The sequence below is a fragment of the Gekko japonicus genome, unplaced genomic scaffold (assembly GCF_001447785.1).
Source record: "Gekko japonicus isolate JY-2015 unplaced genomic scaffold, Gekko_japonicus_V1.1 scaffold1539, whole genome shotgun sequence".
NCBI lineage: Eukaryota > Metazoa > Chordata > Lepidosauria > Squamata > Gekkonidae > Gekko > Gekko japonicus.
The window spans coordinates 343,002-361,685 of record NW_015165288.1 but is presented as its reverse complement, the minus strand read 5'-3'; the positions used below and the strand labels follow the sequence as shown (position 1 = coordinate 361,685).

The window sequence follows — 18,684 nt, the reverse complement described above, 5'->3', positions numbered from 1 at the left end:
ACTACTGTCAGAGAAACCATCTGTTCCCATCAGCACTAGCCTTCTTGCCTCGCAAACTCTCATCTGAACAAGCACCCTGCGTTTGGGAAACACCAACCGCTTTTTTGGGGGGGGGGGGGATTCTTTATTTCCTCCTGGGATCTAAGAACTACAATGATCTCCGAACGCTCTATTAGAATATTTTGGTTACATTTTGAGGTCTGTCCTGCTCCTTCATTTATGTACCAGCTGATTTCAAATACTGAATATAACTTTTACGGTGCATAATGGAAAACTGTTCACATTATGACTAGTATGTCTTAGAAAAAATCTTATCTTCAGCATTCAAGGTTATAAACATCACAACATCAGCCCAGAGAGCTCCATTCTGGAGCCAATTTAGTGAGGCATTTTAAAGCCAACTTGCCTTTCCTCCTCTACCTTGAAGACTGCCCCGAATCAAGATAAATACACTGAAGCTTCATGGTACCACTGGCCTTCATATAGCACATTTGGGCTTTAATGTGTGTTCATATGTTTTCACTGAATGATTTTATACTGCATTCCCAATGTTGTTTTAATGTCCAAGTGATGTCATGTTCATCAATTTAGGTACCCTAAGTAGAATGGTAACATAAAAGTATTTTAAATGAATAAATATCCTTACTCCTAATTTTATTATTGCTTTTTTTGTTTCCAAGTCTGTCAATTTTTCCACTAACCCAATACAATTTTAATCCCCAACTACCCATATACATCTATGTTTTACAAAGAGGGGGGTGGGGAGAAGAGCCACATGTAAACAATGTTTTACAGCCAGAAGCACTGTGACTTCTTTTACTTGTTGTATAAGACAAACACTTGGTATGTGAAAATTAAACACAGATTTTCAATCTTAGGGTTGATGTTTTGATTCTAGACAGAGTAGCAAGAGAAGAGAAATTGCCAAGTTTTATCTCTCTCCAGTGGGTGGCACTATGTCCGCTTGCAGGAACAACTGGGTAGTTCTGTAATATGTTTATTGTACCCTCCTGAATCATTTTATGTAATTACTGGGATTTTCTGTGCCACCGTCTCTGTTTTGACTGTGTGTGCCCTGAAGCTTTCTCGGGGCCAAGAATGTATGACATCACTACAGAACAACACAGTATCTGAACAAAACAAAATCCTGCCCAGTTCACTAATGATCCACCTTAAAAGGCTGCAGTGGAAATGCTGACACAGGATACAGATACATACAGCAGTACAGCAAGAGGGCATGGTTGATTAGCTTTAAGTGTTTAAACTGCGTACTCAAGAGCATCCTTAAGGTTTGAAAATTCTGCATTCTCCATCCCACTACTCCTGTGAAGTAAGAATTTATGAACTTATTTACTATATATAGCCTAAGTAAATGAATGCAAGCAATATGACGGAGAAGCTAGGCTGTTGGGCCCGTAGAACTCTAGTTTAAATTCCACCTCAAGTAGCTTATTATGCAGATACAATGGGAACACCTAGTGTGTATATGCATATCTGTGGTGGCTCAGCCTTCGTGGAACAGCTTGCCCGAGGTGATCAGGAAGGTTCATTTCACAGAATGTGCCAAATTATCTAAAAGAGCATTTTCCCCCAAAGAGATTAGAACTGAAGTATAATGGAATAGCTCAGGGGGTGGCTTTTATAAGGGAATATGACTGTCGCCTATGCTTACTGTATGTATCCCCCTCACTTTTGCTGCATTGTCTCCTACCCTTTGTAACTGAACCCATGTCATGGTGTCTTATGTTTGTTTTTTTGCATTGTTTCAAATTCTGTAATGCTAATCCTATGCATTGTGTACTGTATTGTCTTATGCAACCTGCCTTGACCCTGACCTGGATCGCCCAGGCTAGCCCGATCTCATCAGATCTCGGAAGCTAAACAGGGCCAGCCTTGGCCAGTATTCGGACGGGAGACCTCCGAGGAATACCAGGGTTGTGACGTGCAGGCAGACAATGGCAAACCGCCTCTGAACGTCTCTTGAAAACCCTATGGGGCCGCCGTGTGCCGGCTGTCCCTTGATGGCACTCTCCACCACCTATCTGTCTTGATTTTTAGCAAGAAAGGCAAGCTACAAATGAGGTACATAAGTATTACTCCAATGTTCTTGGAGGAAAAGTGGGACACAATCTCAAAAGAAACTTCAGCTCTAGTCATGTGCATGTGTGGTGATGGGGAAACCAGCCCCCACTTGCCTTTCTTATATACACAGATACTGACCCCATGAATTAAGTTCATGTTTAAATAACATCGGGTAGTGAACAGCAAGGTACTTGGGCTACCTCAAAAAGGATACAGCGCTAAGCTACGGCTTCATCTTTTTTTGTAGCCTGCTGATCAGCCACTTATGCTGATCACATGATGGCTCCTGTGGACAGGAGCATATTCTCCCCTATTCTTCCAATTTCACAGTCTCCCAGGGCACTGGATTGTCCTGTGTTAGCTTCAAGTACATTGTGTTCCACCAGATGCAGTCTACAGTAACTCAGCAGAACCGAATGGATCAGACGGTAAACCATTCCAGAGTAATTAAGTGATCTTTTGGAAGGGAGGCCTAGTGCAATCCCTGTGTCTAATGTCTAGTTAAAACTTCAGTGGAGCTAAAGAGTGTTTCTCAGGGAGATGAACAATGACACAGAGGCACTGGAGTGCAGAGACTGCTGCATCTGCATTGGGCCATCGGCACCCACTCTAGGCAGAGAGCAGAGAGAATGAAGGCATGTTATTTTACACGCTTGTGAAGAAATCAAAGAAATGCAAAATTGGTTGGAGTTCAGGGTAGTACAGTGTGTCTAATACAAAACACAGAGTGCCTTGACTGTACAATATTGCTGGGTCTTTCAAACAGGGGCGTGAGCAACAGAATTCCACGGACGCATGTGTCAGATCCAGCGCTACTCCTTCCGACGACGATCAGTCACAACGGCCCACAGAGCACCAGGACTAAGCCGGCAATTTAGTAATACAGATGTGTCCTCAAACAAGAGTTCTAGGTATTTATATATTTAGTCGTTTTAGCAGTGATACAAGGAATTTCAAGACATCCATAAGACTTACCTTGACGGTGGTACCTTCTTGAGATGCTGAACACTCTTCACTAAATACAAAGTGAATCGAATATTGTCCAATTTTAAGCACAGCAGCAACAACAAAAACAACCCCAACACTCTATCCAATTACGGTACTTTAGAAAAATGCTCACTTGGTTTTGGTGTTAAGCCTCTAATGTACAGCTTACATGAAAATTATATGAAGATTACATTGTTGGTTATCAGCTTTCTCAACAGTCTCTTCTCCTGTCAAGTAAACTGTAAGTTAACTGGTCCGTTCTTTCAGGTTGTTGATGTGCCATATGACTGATGTGCTTTGTAAGTAATTGTATTGTTTACCTGCTCTCAAATTCAGTTGTATTTTTTTTTATCTTACTGTGTAAACAATGACCCAGTTTTACCAACATTTTTATCAAGAAAGGAGCATTAAGTTGCTTTATTGATATATGGGGCCATCTCAGAAGCTACATCTGAGAAGTAGGGTATATTATTATTTTAAAAAACCTCACAGGGTTGTTGTGAGGATAAAATGGAGGGTAGAACAATGTTGTATGCTCCTTTGGGTCACCACTGGGGACAAAACCAAGATATAACTAAATAACTGTACAAGTAGAGAACTATGAACCCGCTCTCAAATTAATTCAGTTGTATTTTTTTTTATCTTACTGTGTAAACAATGACCCAGTTTTACCAACATTTTTATCAAGAAAGGAGCATTAAGTTGCTTTACTGATATATGGGGCCATCTCAGAAGCTAGGTCTGAGAAGTAGGGTATATTATTTAAAAAACCTCACAGGGTTGTTGTGAGGATAAAATGGAGGGTAGAACAATGTTGTATGCTCCTTTGGGTCACCACTGGGGACAAAACCAAGATATAACTAAATAACTGTACAAGTAGAGAACTATGAACCTTGGTTAGATGTACAACAGAAAGCTACTGAAGCAGAGAGGGGAAACTATCACTGGTTTCCAATCAAATCATTTGGACCTTAACATGCTTCGGAAAGGCGGTTTGGACCCCACACACTCCACCCCGTCCTTCCCCCACTCCAGTGAGATCCATCTGTGTGTGTGCCACACCCAAAAACATGAAGGCAGGCAGAAAAGGGTTCTCGGTAGCTTCTCATCAGCCTTGGAACTTCGTCCCTCCAGAGGTTCACCAAAGCCATCTTCTCATGGTCATGTAAGATGTAGTTATCATATAAGCATTTACAATTTTGTGGACAATGGTGAAGTTATTTTAGTGGTAGACATAATACTTTCACCTTTTCTAAAGGATGCCCACCCAGAGCCTTGTATCAGACCCTTGCAGATATAAAATTAAAATCAGATTCAATTACCTTCCACTGTGCGATACATGGGAAAACAAATGCTACACTGCAGCTTTGTTTAAGTGGAGACAATAAAAAGGTCTTAAAAGAACAAAGACTTTCTACACTGCAAAGCATTTACTTACCTTTACAAGCTAACATGAGCCCAAGGATGTTCTTCAGGTACTGCAAAATTATAATATAAGGTAATATGCCTGGAAGACAGCCTGCCTAGCATACAAAACGTACAATTTTTTTTTTTTAAGAGAGAGAGAGAGAAACAAGCATCCTTACATTAAGTCAGTTGCTTGGAAAGAAGATTTCTCCCCAGAACTGACAGCTAACACTTGTGTATTTGTGCGTGTATGTAAATTATTCAGAATCGTTTAGAATTCCTTTGTTTGTTGGCATTCCCAATCCAAAATGCAAAGGTGGACAGGGACTAACATTGAAGTGAGCATAACCATTACTTTGTACATTAGAACCTTCAGAAATCAGCAGACAGCATTACCTACAGTACTTACCTAGAGATATAGATATTACCTATGGAGAGCATTATGTAAGTTAACCTGCTCTTATATGCCTGCAAAAGTCATCTGTATACACAACCTGTGAATAAATCCCAAGTTGCCAATAACATGTATGAGCCTCAAAGCTCTTGAGAGGTACGTGTGCAATCTCTGAAGATGGGGAGGAGGTGAGGGAATAATTAAAAGCCCCTTCTAACTTTGCAGAGTCAAAAGGTGGGGGAAGTGACCAAGGAAACGGTAAACGACTGCGGAGGAATATCCCTGTGAGATACATACATTTGAACAACAGTGATGATGAAATGGCAGGAGTCCTTTCTGGCTTTACTGCATTATAATTATGATCGCTTGCCCAGGACGGAGTGCTGCTTTCTGGGGCTGGCTGCTCTTTAGCAACTGTCTGAGCACTGCCTTCGGTTTTAAGGGCTGCCACCGCTGTTTTCTTCACGACCATCTCTCTTTTCTCAGGAGCAGTTTTCTTCTGTACGGAGGGAGGTTTGGAACCCGCCTGTGTAATCAGCAGAACCTGAATCACTAAGCATTGTAATTATAAAAGCTGGGTCAAGTATTTATGAAGTTCTGCACACATGTCATGCAACAAAATCAAGTGTTACCGTTCTGGACCTCAAGTATTGAGCTGGATGCTCTAACATGAACAGCTATATAAGAAAAAGAAACTGGGAACTTTTACCATCAAAAGCAGAATTCAGAATTGAAGCCACTATGGATCTATATTTCTGTAAATGGAAACTGTCAGACCTCCAGACTTGGAGCAAAGACCCCACAGCTTTATTATGTCCATTACTGGACCGGTCTAGAATCCCAAAGATCAACAGCACAGCACTATCCAGCTGCCTGTTAACAATATCATTATGCCATCTAAATACTTTAAGCTGAATTCCTGGACAATAATTCAGCTACAGTCCTAAAATTCTTCCACTCAGATGTGTGTCTGCCATTTACAGCGCAGCAGGGGTAGAAAAATGCATCCTATAAATACCCAGGGCAGAAAGAACTAAAGAGCAGCTGAGAATAAGCCGTGCCCCACAAAGCCCTTGGGTTAAACCCTCTCCTCTGCCACGAACTGACCAGGTAGCCTTGGAATAAGCCACCATCTCCTGGCCTCAACCCTACCCATCTGCCCCCAGCTACAATGTGGGAATAAGATTGCATGTTCAAAGGCAGTATACCTCTGAACACCAGGTTTGGGGGGGGGGGGGGGAAATGGGTTTCTGCTTCGGGGATTTCCCCTGGAAACCAGGTTTGGGGGGGGGGGGGAGCAAATGGCTTCAGTCTCCGTGGAGGGCTGCAGTCTCCATGTCCAGCTTGTCAGCTTCCCTCTGGGTGTCCGATGTTACAAACAGGACACCAGGTTAGAGGGATCCTTGGCTGGACCAAAAAAGACTGCTCTTTATGTTTTTAATATGAAAAGCTTTGGACATTCTAAAACACTAAACGATTACGAACGTTACGAATTTGACTCAAGCTCATTCCAACTGGAACATACAAGTACACAAAAGCCTGGCAAAGAACCTAGCGTTTATTCTAGTTACTGCGATGCTACAGCAAGGCAATTGCCCGGTTCAGTGTAACTGCCCACAAGATATGCCCAAGTTTCAACTGGATGCTCTCTGCAGTTGGGGCAAGGGGTAGTACTTTGGAAGCATCAGCACTGTGCACCTAGATGGACATTAACATACAGAAACCGTGAATCTTCATGTGTCAATAAGGCACTGATGGTACTTTCCAAAGTAATGTTATTGTTTCTCAACAAACTGTTTTATTTTTTATTTTATTCATTTGATTTGTACCCCGCCCTCCCCACAAAGCAGTCTGTCTGAAAATGGTTAATTTTTTTAAGTTCAGAGAGTGAGGTTTTTAGTAGTGATGCAAAAAATTGAATATTCTTACAGGAAGGGACAGTAGTTGTTACTCAGAGATGTGGACACTTAGTTGGGAAGATTGCAAGTTCTGCCATTTTGTCAAGAAGGGCGGGTATCAATATGTCATTCCTGCACTAAGCTTGCATTAAGAATGTTACCACAGAACACTGCCTACTTATTATTAATCATGTGAGTTAAGAATATCTGCAAACCCGTTTAAAGAATAATTTGAAACCTCAAGGTGGCAGCATATCACATAGGAAACATATTCTACGCATGAAGAGATTTGCTTCAAAACTTACCGGAGGCTGGGATTTCTGGACAACAGATCGTTCAACTTTCACTCTTATCTTCTCTTTCGGTTTCTGTTCTTTGCTTTCACTCATTAATTTCATAGTGGCCGTAGCGTGCTTGATAATGCACTCGTGTCCACAGTACACAGAACCTGGTTGAGCCACATTAGAACAACCAGGTCCAATGCAACTGGCTGCTTCAGGCTCTTCAACTACCTGAAGGACAACACAAGAAGTTGACAGAGATTCTGAAAAGCATTCAAACCCCACCACACCGAGAAGGCTGAAACAACTGTAGCAGCAGCAGTGAACCGCCAGGCTTTGCTACTTGACCACATGACAAAGTTCAGTCATGTCCTTGTAAAACTTTCTCTTAATAGTTTGCTACCACTTCAGGACTTTTTTTTTCTTCCCAAAGTCTATTTATTCAGTTTTCCACAAAAATTCACACCTCTTAACAATATCTAGTACATTACATCCAATCAAATCATATATCACAGTTCTCCTACAACATATGCTTTCTCTCCTACTTTACGAGTTCCAATTTGATTTTAGTTAAATGGTGCTGCTCTGCGCTTGTATATCTTTCCCTTATCTCTACTCTCACGCTAGCCTCTCACCTATCATAATTCTCTTTATCCCTAACCATTTATATACAGGTTTCCATCTTTCCCAGTATTTATCTTCTGGTTTCTGTTTTAACTTCATGTTGACTCTGTCCATTTCTGCTATTTCTAAGATCTTATTCTTTAATTCTTTTAATGAGGGTAAAGTACTTGATTTCCATCCTTTTGCAATTAATATTCTGGCCACAGTTATTATGTGTATGATTATGTGTTTGTATTTTTTAATATCATCTGGGATCATATTCAATAAGAATAACTCTGGTATTAAGGGTACTTTTATTTTAATGTTTTTATTTAGGACTTTTTTTAAAGTGGCCGTGCTAAAATGTTTTACTACGTTTTTAGGAAGTGTATTACGGTGGGAAGGGACACTCAAAGCTTACGCAGATTCCAAAGTGTATAAACCCGGGAGACTTCACATGTTTAAACCTCCAAGGCTTTTAATGTATTTATTTATTATCTTGACTTCTGTCCCGCCCTTCCCGCAAGCGGGCTCAGGGCAGCTCACAATGATAAATTGCCCTATCACAAGATCTCACTCTGCAACAGAGTAACTTGCTCTGCATTGTTCTCTCCCTGGGCCTGAATCTTCTGAAGAACTTTTAACCAGAAGTTAATTTTCTAAAGGATGTACACACACATAACACAGTGGCTGGGTACCTTCGGGAGCAAGAAGCTGTCCCCTGAGGCTCCTTGTGCCGCAGGAAATCACCGCTACTGGTGGAAGGGTCTTGGGGGATACAACCCAATATGTTTCTACCATTACAATAAAAGCCTGTAAGGAAACTAAAAGCCAGCATGTTTCCCAAAGATTCATACCTCTTGCTGTAGGATGTGACAGAGAAATGGTTCTCTCGAAGGATGCCTCCAAGAACCAATTCACAGGTTATTGTCAAGTGGGCCAAACAGACATTCACGTGTGTTCAAGCAAGCAGTCTACCTGACTACGCAAGGTAATATAGGGAACAAGTCCTCATGGAAGACCCAAGGGCACCTTTCACAAGCAAGGCCAATAGGGATTTCATGCATCATTCGCGACAGCTCCTTCAGCATATTTCAAAAACCTTACATGACGTGACTGCTCCCATGAATTGTTATTCCACACATCAGCATGGATTCACCACACAGAGATTAGCTTTAAGCTAACTACTAGTATAATTAGGGAAAGAAATGTCCCCTATAAATTACAATTCAGGTAGACAAAACCACCTACAAAAATGGTGGGACTATTCCGTTCTGCTGCACTAACTTCCGTTCTGTTTCCAGGCCCAACTCAAGGTGCTGGTATTGGTCTTTAAAGCCATGTATAGCCTGGGACCTCTATAGCTACTCCCATACAAACCTACCCCAACCATTATGACCATCATCAGAGGCTTTGCTTTGGGTGTTCCTGGCACCTGAAGCTAGAGGCATGGTAATGTTCTTGGTCACTGCACCGAAATTATGGAACATTCATCTATCCTCCCAATCACCGTCCACCAGTGATTCCACCAGGGGGTGAAAACTTTTCTATTTCCTCTAGCATTCCCTTACTGACCCCCTCCTTGTTGGCTTTAATTTTTAGCTTACATACGTGTACTAGTTTTTAAAGGTAGTTTCTAATGCCTTTTAAATAACTGAGGGCCTTAATTGGGTAGAAAGGCAGGATACAGATGTTTTACATAAAATAAAAACAGTTGCAGCCATTAAATAAAAGTTGGAATGTGTCCAAATCTGTTACTAGATCATAAAACACTGAACCTATAGAAAATAGGTACTGAAGTATTCATATCAGAAAATCATACATCAAAACAAGTAACAAATAAAACTTAAGACATAATATTTCAACTACCAGAAGTATTCACCACCTACAATTTCTCAAAAGTTAACAGAAGGTAACCAGGTCTTTGGACCAGCTCTGTGAGTTTGGTCATTTGTTATCTTTCACACGCCAGATTATCATCCCAGAATAAAGGATAAAGTGTAATTGAGACAAGTGTTATTTACCTATTTTGAGAGAGTTTTTCTCTAGAATACGGAACCGTATCTGTTTACCCATCAAATATGGGAGAGAAAAAAATCTGCATTGTCTCCAGCTTTTCTACTGGTCAGCTTTCACTTGCTTTATAAGATAAGAACATAAGAGACGCCAATGTTGGATCAGGCCAAAGGCCCATCCAGTCCAACACTCTGTATCACACAGTGGCCAGAAATACCAGTGCTATCAGGAGGTCCACCAGTGGGGCCAGGACATTAGAAGCCCTCCCACTGTTGACCCCCCCAAGCACCAAGAAGACAGAGCATCACTTGCCCCAGAGCCCCTATCTATACCTTGTGGCTAATAGTAGCCACTGATGGACCTCTGTTCCATATGCTTATCTAATTCCCTTTTGAACCCATCCATGCTTGTAGCTGCCACCACTTCCTGTGGCAGTGAATTCCAAGTGTTAATCACTCTTTGGGTGAAGAAGTACTTCCTTTTATCCCTTCTAACCCGACCGCTCAGCAATTTCATGGAGTGCCCACGAGTTCTTGTATTGTGAGAAAGGGAGAAAAGTACCTCTTTCTTTACCTGCTCTTTCCCATGCATAATCTTATAAACCTCAATCATGTCACCCCTCAGTCGTCGTTTCTCCAAGCTAAAGAGCCCCAAGCGCCTTAACCTTTCCTCATAGGGAAAGTGTTCCAACCCTTTTATCATTCGAGTTGCCCTTTTCTGCACTTTTTCCAAAGCTATAATATCCTTTTTAAGGTGTGGTGCCCAGAACTGCACACAGTATTCCAAATGAGGTCTCACCATTGATTTATATAGGGGCATTATTATATTGGCTGATCTGTTTTCAATACCCTTCCTAATAATCCCCAGCATAGCATTGGCCTTCTTTATTGCAGTCACACACTGTCTCAACATTTTCAGTGAGTTATCTACTACAACTCCAAGATCTCTCTCTTGATCAGCCTCTGCAAATTTAGCCACTTCACTGCTTACCCCCAACTCCAAATCATTAATGAACAAGTTAAAAAGCAGTGGACCAATACTGATCCCTGTGGTACCCCACTGCTTACCTCCCTCCACTGAGAAAATTGCCCATTTATACTCACTCTGTTTTCTATCAATTAGCCAGTTTTTGATCCATAAAAGGACTTGTCCTTTTATCCCATGATTTTTGAGCTTACTTAGGAGCCTTTGATGAGGAACTTTATCAAAGTAAACAATATCTATTGGATCCCCCTTGTCCACGTGTTTGTTCACCCCCTCAAAGAACATTAACAGGTTAGTGAGACAAGATCTTCCCATACAGAACCCATGCTGAGTCTGCAAGGTAAATTGTTAAACAAGAAATTGGAAGATTTTGGTTTAGATTTTGACACACTTCTGTTACTTTAATATAAATGCCAGAACTCCCTGTTAATATTTCACAGGCTCTGAAAGAAAGACTCATAGTAGTGGAAACTCTCTACACATAGAAACCTTACTAAGGATTAGCAAATAAAGAGTGACTTTCCAACAGAGATGAGGCATTAGAGAAGTGTCAAAATTATCTGTCTCATTTTTAACACTAATAAACAAAGACTATGTTGTGTTGCAAAATGTATGGAGAGGGCTGTGCATACTATATGGGTGGGATTCCTACAGTTCGCCTACCCATGGGAGTTTGCCAACCGCTGATCTTTCCCCACTTTCCTTCAAGCATCCCCCATGACCCATGAAAAGCCAAAGGCTAAACCTGTACGAGAAGATGCCATGCAAGGGTAGAGGAGGCTGCTATGAGGATGGGGAACTGGACAAAACTGCTCCCCTGCCCTCATGCAGAATTAGGGGAGAGCTTGCTCCGCGATCTTTAACACTTGGGAGCCTGGCAGCAAATGCACACACCTCACTGTGGCACGATGTTGTGGGAAGGGGGAGGAAGATCTACCTCTGCAAATTTACAAGGTCCAATCCATTATTTTGTGCCTTTCCCCCTTCTTATGCTTTTAACAAAAATGCATATTGTGCAGGTGAGCAATTACGAGGAAAGGGGAGACAATTAAAAAGTTCGAAGTGCATCCCCCCCAATCAGTGTCTCTAGATGGGAAATGGCAGGGAAAGAGACAAGCGACTAAAACAGAAAGCTCACAGGGACTGTGACCGGAAAACCTTCAGCAAAATGGGAAGTGGAAAACTCCCTCCCTCTGCTCAAATGGCATGATCTGAGCCACATGAAATGTAACGCCCAACATCCCCCAAAATACAAAGTTATACCCACAGTGCTGGCTTCACTCGTTCAATTTTGGTCGTTCAATTTTGGATCAGAATCTTTATGCATTCCACTAGAAACCTAACACTGCTGTACATTTAAATGGAGAAAATACTCACTGGCTGAAATATTTTGAGTTTTTTCTTCCCACTTGGATTTGCAGCCTTTTCAATCCGACCCTTGATGCCTTGGTCCTCGCTCGACTTTTGCTCAACTGTCCCTATGCTTGTGAGTTCCGTGCCATCGCCTGTTAACTGCCCCAGCACAGTTTCTCGTTGCTGAGTTTCGGTGGCTGACTCATCATGAACCTGCAGAATGGTGCAATTTGGGCAGATATAGTCCTCCCCGTTTCTTTCCAACAGTCGTCCACGAGCCTCTGAAATCCCTACGCAGTCCCCATGAAACCATTCCTCACATCTATCGCAGCAAATCATAAATCTAAAGAAGTAAAACATTGAAAAAAATACTGGCAAGGTGTCTTAAATGAACAAACAATTTTGTGCAGTATAACCCTATTACCCGTGCAGAAAAGCCCTCTTGAGTAGTTCAGTTTTGCAGTTTCACACACCACCTACTACCTGATCCTTTTAACTGGAGATGCCTGGGATTGAACCTGCGACATTCTGCCTGCCAAAAGCAGATGCCCCGCCACTGAGCCATGGCCCCTGACCGTAGGTAGTGAGAAAGACCGCTGGCTGAGATCCTGGAGAGCCTCTGCCAGTCTGACTAGACAATACTGAACGTTGATGGACCAAGAGTCTGATTCAGTATAATGCAGCTTCATGTGTTCATGTGTCCACCTGTGCAGAAAAGCCCTCTTGAGTAGTTTAGTTTTGCAGTTTGTGGAAAGCCAGGAGAGTGGGAACTTTCCTGACCTCTGAGGCAGGCCACTGCGTAAGGCAGGAACCACAACGGGGAAACCACACATACAACCTATTACTCCCATTTTGCAGATATACTCCATTGGTTGCTCAGTTACTGCGCTCAGTTTAAACTACTGGCCATCACCTACAAGGCCCTCCATGTCCTTAGCCCCTCTTGTTTGCGGGACCACCTCTCTCTACGTTCCATCACAACAACTTCGCAAATTCAACAACCGCCTGTACACGTTTTCTCCATCGTGGCTCCCGCCCGACCCCCTGCTCCTCTGTGAAAGCCACTCATGCCCAACCGTGGAGTCAGCCTCTTCTCTGCTTCCTCGATAGCCCCGCAGCCTTCATGGCCCATCCATTCATTCCACAGTGTCGTGGGAACTAACCTTCCCATGATTATTCTTCCCCCTCACAACATGCTCAGCAGCTACTGAAGTGTCCCCCCAACCCCCGGTAGCAACGTGGGAGCATTTGAAAAAACTGATTTCAGTCCAAACATATACAGCAACAGAACACAGTTTGAAACAGTATCAGATACTCGTCTTTTTCATCCTAGTAATCTAGTCTCCTCCTTCCCCTCTACGTGATCCTTCCCATTCTATAAAACTTCCTTCTCCACAAGAGGCTACAAAACACAGACTTCAAAATTACCTCCCATCTGTGTTTTTTTAACGATGAAAACGAAGTCTCTGATACCCTCTCGCACACAGGCCGGTAGCCAGGATTTTTTTGTGTTCGGAGGTTATTTAAATTTTTAAGGGGCCGTTAAATTACAGTTAATTAAATTAAAATGAATGCCTGCCTTTAAGGGGGGAGGGCTCTGGGCCTGCCTCTAGCCCTTCCTTTCAAAGGACAGGGCAGCAGGCGTGTCACTTCCTGGGGGGGGGGGGGGAACATGAGGGCATTCAATTGCCTCCAGAAGGCATTTAAATCTCTTCTGAGTTCCCTTCCACAGGGCAAGGAAGTTTAGAAGGGGAACCTTCAATACAACTTCAACAATCCCCCTTTTCTGCTAGCCCAGGACCACCCAGGTCATGGTCAAAAATAAGGTTTCTGGCATGGGGCTTTTAACTTCTGAGGCCACGAAATACCCCACCACAGTGACGGACCTGCTAGTACACTTCCTGGCGGCACACACTCCTGGTCAACTGGTGCAGAACAATGACTGTCTCATGCTTTACAGCAGCTGCACACATCTACGTTTTGGCAATCAAGGTCTTAAGAGGCCACACTTTGTAAATAAACGTTTCCTTTGATTTGTACTCAATCCTCACACACACACACACACAGAGTAAAAACACTGCCTGTAAATACCTGTTGTTATGAGGCTGCTGACAGATACAGTACAGAGCACTGGGGTCATAACCCTCAGATTCTGACTTGCTCTTTAAGGATCCTTCAGCTCCGCCGCCCGACTGTGCCGGAGGTTCCTCCTTCACCTGAACCTCCTCCGCAACTTCCTCAGTGGCAACGTCTTGATCTCTGCCCTGAATGTCCTCTGTATTCTTGGGCTCTTGCTTCACAGCTGCTTCGCCTTTAACCTGACTGCCTGCCTGGGCATCGATCGGAGCAGCAGCAGCGCTCCGCGGGGGCTGCCTTCCTCGGAGGCGATTCTGCAACTCTTTTAAAGTCAGCTCTAAGGGTTTTTGCTCAACGCGCTTCTTCCTCAGGCGGTTCTGAAGCTCTTTCAAGGTCAACCCGTCACTGTCGCTGTCAGAGGTGCCCTCCTCTTCCTCCTCCTCCTCTTCTTCTTTGGTGCTCCTGCCTTTCTGAGCTGACTGGCCCTTGCTGTCCTTGGAGTGGCACTTCTGGGAGGCAGGCTTTATCTCTGTCAAGCTTTCTACGCTACCTTCAGAAGCCGTCTCAATGTCCGTAACTTGGCAGGACGTTGGCTCACTCAAGTCCTCAAGCGCGGCAGGAAGGTTCTTCCTCCCTCTGCGCCTCACCGTTGTAAGGAATTCCTCTACCCGTTCAGTGCGCTTGGGCTGTCGCCCACTACGCCTAAGGGCCAAGCTCTGTTGCTGCGGAGAGGGCTGCTGTTCAGCAACGTCCATGTCTGTATCCCCTAAGCCCTCGCGCTTTGCAATCGTGGTCCTCCGAAAACCCCACGTCTTCTTGAACTCCTTACTAGTGGGTTTAACGGTCTTTTGTTCCTCTTCATTGCCCTGCTCACCTTTGTCATCCAAAGCTGCTAAATAGAAATCATATTATTTGTATGTTTTAAGTGTTTGTTTTCCACTATCTTCTTCCTGTGACCAACACTTGAAGGAGTGCAGAGTGTGGCCTGCAAGACTTTGAAGTAGCCACTAACCTCATTACAGCAAACACAGCCCCAAGTGCAACTCTTATGTTCACTTGTCCTGTCTGATGCTAACTAGGTCTTCCTCAGACATCTCAGAAGCCATCTATAGCATTTTCTTGAAGCACAGGCTTACTTCTGGGGATTGATCATGGGGGGTGGGGGGGGTTAATCTCTTCTCCGGTGTTTTGAAGTGGATGGCCACTAAACTTTTAGGGTAGGATAAACACAGAGTGTACATACAGCCCCTATAACGATATGATGTATTTCCTTTATCTTGGCAGTATGTCAGTTGCTATGCCTGTTGTCTTTCTGGCTGACTGCCATAAAGCCAAGAGGGAAGTGGTAGTGTCACCACAGGAGTCTTGTGCCGATTGCAGAGGTACCATGGCAACAGACAGTCCCCATGACAGGCAACAGGCAATGAACAAGATGACTGACGCAGAAAGCATATGACTGCTGCCTATGTACAAGGCTCTTAAGGGGCTATGTGCTTACCTGTTCACGTGAACTGAATAAGGATTACCCCCCAAAGATAAACATCACTAATATAAATATAAATAATCTGGCTCTCGCTTTTATTAACTTTGTTCCAATGTTTTATTACCATGTTCTAATGTTCCAGGAGGATTTTAAATGATTAATTTATATTTATATTCATGATTATTTATGTAATTATATGTGAGCCGCCCTGAGCCCGCCTCGGCAGGGAGGGTGGGATATAAACAGAATAAATGAATAAATAATAATAAAAATGTTCTAGAAAAGCAGCATATTCATTTGGATTCTTAAAAAAACAAATTACCAATCAATATTGTCTATTACTGGCTATAAGCTTTTAATAAGTTACCCACTTCTGTAAATGAAAAAAGTTCACATACCCAAAGAAGTGTTTTCCATATTAGATTCAGTGTCTAGGGCCACAGGTTTCAAACTCCCTTCTTCTGTTCCAGATTTTACTTCTAAAAAATACACACACAGAAAACAACTTTATAAACTGATCTACTGATCAGTGAAAAAGTTCTGCCACCAATAAGCTGTTATACAAATATTTAGATAGCTGATGTTTAACTGTGAATTTTTTTTAAAGTTTCCTAAATGTTATTAATGCATTTTCATGCTTGGTTCTGCCTAACTCAATCAAATAAATACTACTGTAAATACAGCTTGAGAGGGGACAGCATATACAACTAACCACAGACTTCTTGATATGCTGCCCTAGGTTTGCTCCAGTAACTGCCTCAAACCTTGAACATGGATTATCATCATGATTCACCTCTGGCTTTCTAAACCAGCCCAAATCAAGACAATCCAGACAACTGCTTAATTAGGTTTCTATGGTATGAAGGTCAGGGTCTTAAGAATGACATTTAAACAAAGTTGGCAGGATGGAAAGTTTGACTAGTGTGGCCTCTACCGCAGCCCTTCATTTGACAGACTTAACTCAAGTGTCCTCTGAATAAAATAAGTTCAGCATCCATAATGAAAACAGAAAAACAACAGTAACTTTTATTTACTTCCAAGGACAGGAGAAAGAGAACAGAAACTTTTCCCAGGTGTAACACAGTTGAGAGAAGAGAGCAGTTAGCAGTCAAGTTTCTATTCTTGAGGTGGATAATGGCCTTCCCTCAACCTCAGGATTCTCACAATGTCAATGTCGCCTCCTCTCAAAAACCACAAATCCTTCACTGGGTTCCCTCAGAAACTGGGGTTGCAAGACAGCTTCAGTCCCTTCTTCAAGCTAGCCTGCTTTATCCCAAAAAACATGTTCTGAGACTTCCAAAGCCTCTCAGACAGATTTTCTCCCAACTAAAATTCTGGAAATGCAAACTATCTCCAGACCAATGTTCCCTCTAAGCTGTGGAGTCTTGTGAGCAAAGATTCTACTTTGTGAGCTACTGGAATTAAAGTTGTGAGCAGGCGATTTGCCTATTGCATCAATTAGTTTGCTCTGGAGCCTTCCTTCCTGAGATAAGACAAAAATGTGTGAGCCGGAGGCTAAAAAAGTGTGAGCTAGCTCACACTAACTCAGCTCAGAGGGAACACTGCTCCAGACACTCACTGGTTTAGCATACTTATATATGAGGCAAACTCTGAGACAGGATCCCGCCACCCTCTCTCTTCCTCTGAAAGTTCGGACCCTGCCTGCCTGACCATTCAGTGTAAAGGCCTCACCTCTCTTGTTCCCCCCCACACACTGCCTCCTGTAGCCCTTCCAGGGATCTTAACTGGCTGTTAGCTGCTCTGCTTATACATCAAACAGGACTATGGGGATTGATGTATTTTAGAAAGGAATAGGACCTTTGCTCACCTGTCACATTAGGGCCAGGAAGATCTGTGACCTTTTTTGGGGGGGGGGGGCACATAGCATTTTCAGCTAAGGAACCTCAAATTACAAAATAAAGCTAGACCTTACCACTTTTAAGCCCTACACATCCTCAAAGGATGTCAAATGGAAGATCTGTCAAGGACCCAAGAACTATATGAAATGATTCCTTAGTACGATACTCTGCTCTACGGAAACCCACTTTTCCCCACTCTCTCCAAACTCAGTTTGAATTTCTATAATCGGTCGTTCCTGCCTCATTCCACCCCCCTGCCCTTTGAGCTAGGTTAGGTGGCACACGTTAAAGAGCAATGTGAGTGGAGCTACAGACTGGCTGGTTTAAAAATTACAATAGAATTTTTGTTGGAAATGAGAAATTAATGTGAAAGAGATCATAATACAGCAGAAGTAGTAATGAACATGCCAGTGCAGCTGTTTACCTTGGCATGTGAAGAAAGGTTAAGAGGAGGACAGCTGAGGAATCCAAAACTCCAGGAGAAGTTTAGAGGAACGGAAGGGTTTCCAGTGTCCTCTAGATGCTTTTACCTGACACAGAGGTTGCTGGGATTTTTTCAGTGGTTGGACTCCAGCCAAAAGAAGAGTCACTGGAGGGCAGCAGGAAGTCAGAATCACTCAGCATAATCCCTACAGCATTACCTGTCCTGGGGAATTCAGAAGCACGAGGATCTTCCTGGCGCCATTTAGAAGACTCAACAACCACCAATCTTCCACTTGATAAGGCTGCCTGTTACAGGAAAATTAGTTTACATTTTTCCTCACGTGCATTATCAACTAACCAATTTCAAGTTAACAAACTGCACAGCAATTTCAGAACATTAAAATCCCCACATAAGTATTTCTAAAAGGGCAATTCTAAATGTCATTTCATTACATATATAGACTTGGAAGAATCTGTAACATATTATCTATTTCTTATTGCTGTACTTGACAGCATCTTTTGTATTTTTTCCTCCACCAGTTTTCTGTAAGAAGAGAACTGGACTAGGCACCTCTGCAAAAATCAAGCAGAACCATGATCAGTTATCCATTACAGATTCTTCCTTGGATTTCTTTGTCTTTACGTGAGTCCCAGAATCACCATTTATGAAACAGATAAATAATATTAACTTCCCAACGTACACTACACCATAAACACCATATTTAATAGACTATTTTTTAAAACCTTAAGAACTGAATTTGTTCTACACTTCGCTTACTTTGCAAGCTTGCCTTATCCTGCTCTTCCTGTCAGTTTCTTTTCATCACTAACCCACATT

At 42.7% G+C, this 18,684-nt stretch overlaps 1 protein-coding gene across 1 annotated transcript; it reads right to left on the bottom strand.

The window, feature by feature from the left end:
• Positions 1-2,586: 2,586 nt before the first annotated feature.
• Positions 2,587-18,109, bottom strand: DIDO1 (death inducer-obliterator 1). The gene is made up of 6 exons (XM_015410333.1): positions 17,954-18,109; positions 15,963-16,043; positions 14,097-14,973; positions 12,030-12,348; positions 7,074-7,280; positions 2,587-5,396 (listed from the first exon to the last, which is right to left on the bottom strand). Exons 1-6 carry the CDS (start codon positions 18,045-18,047, stop codon positions 4,926-4,928), a joined length of 2,049 nt encoding a protein of 682 aa, XP_015265819.1. The 5' UTR covers positions 18,048-18,109; the 3' UTR covers positions 2,587-4,925.
• Positions 18,110-18,684: the final 575 nt, after the last annotated feature.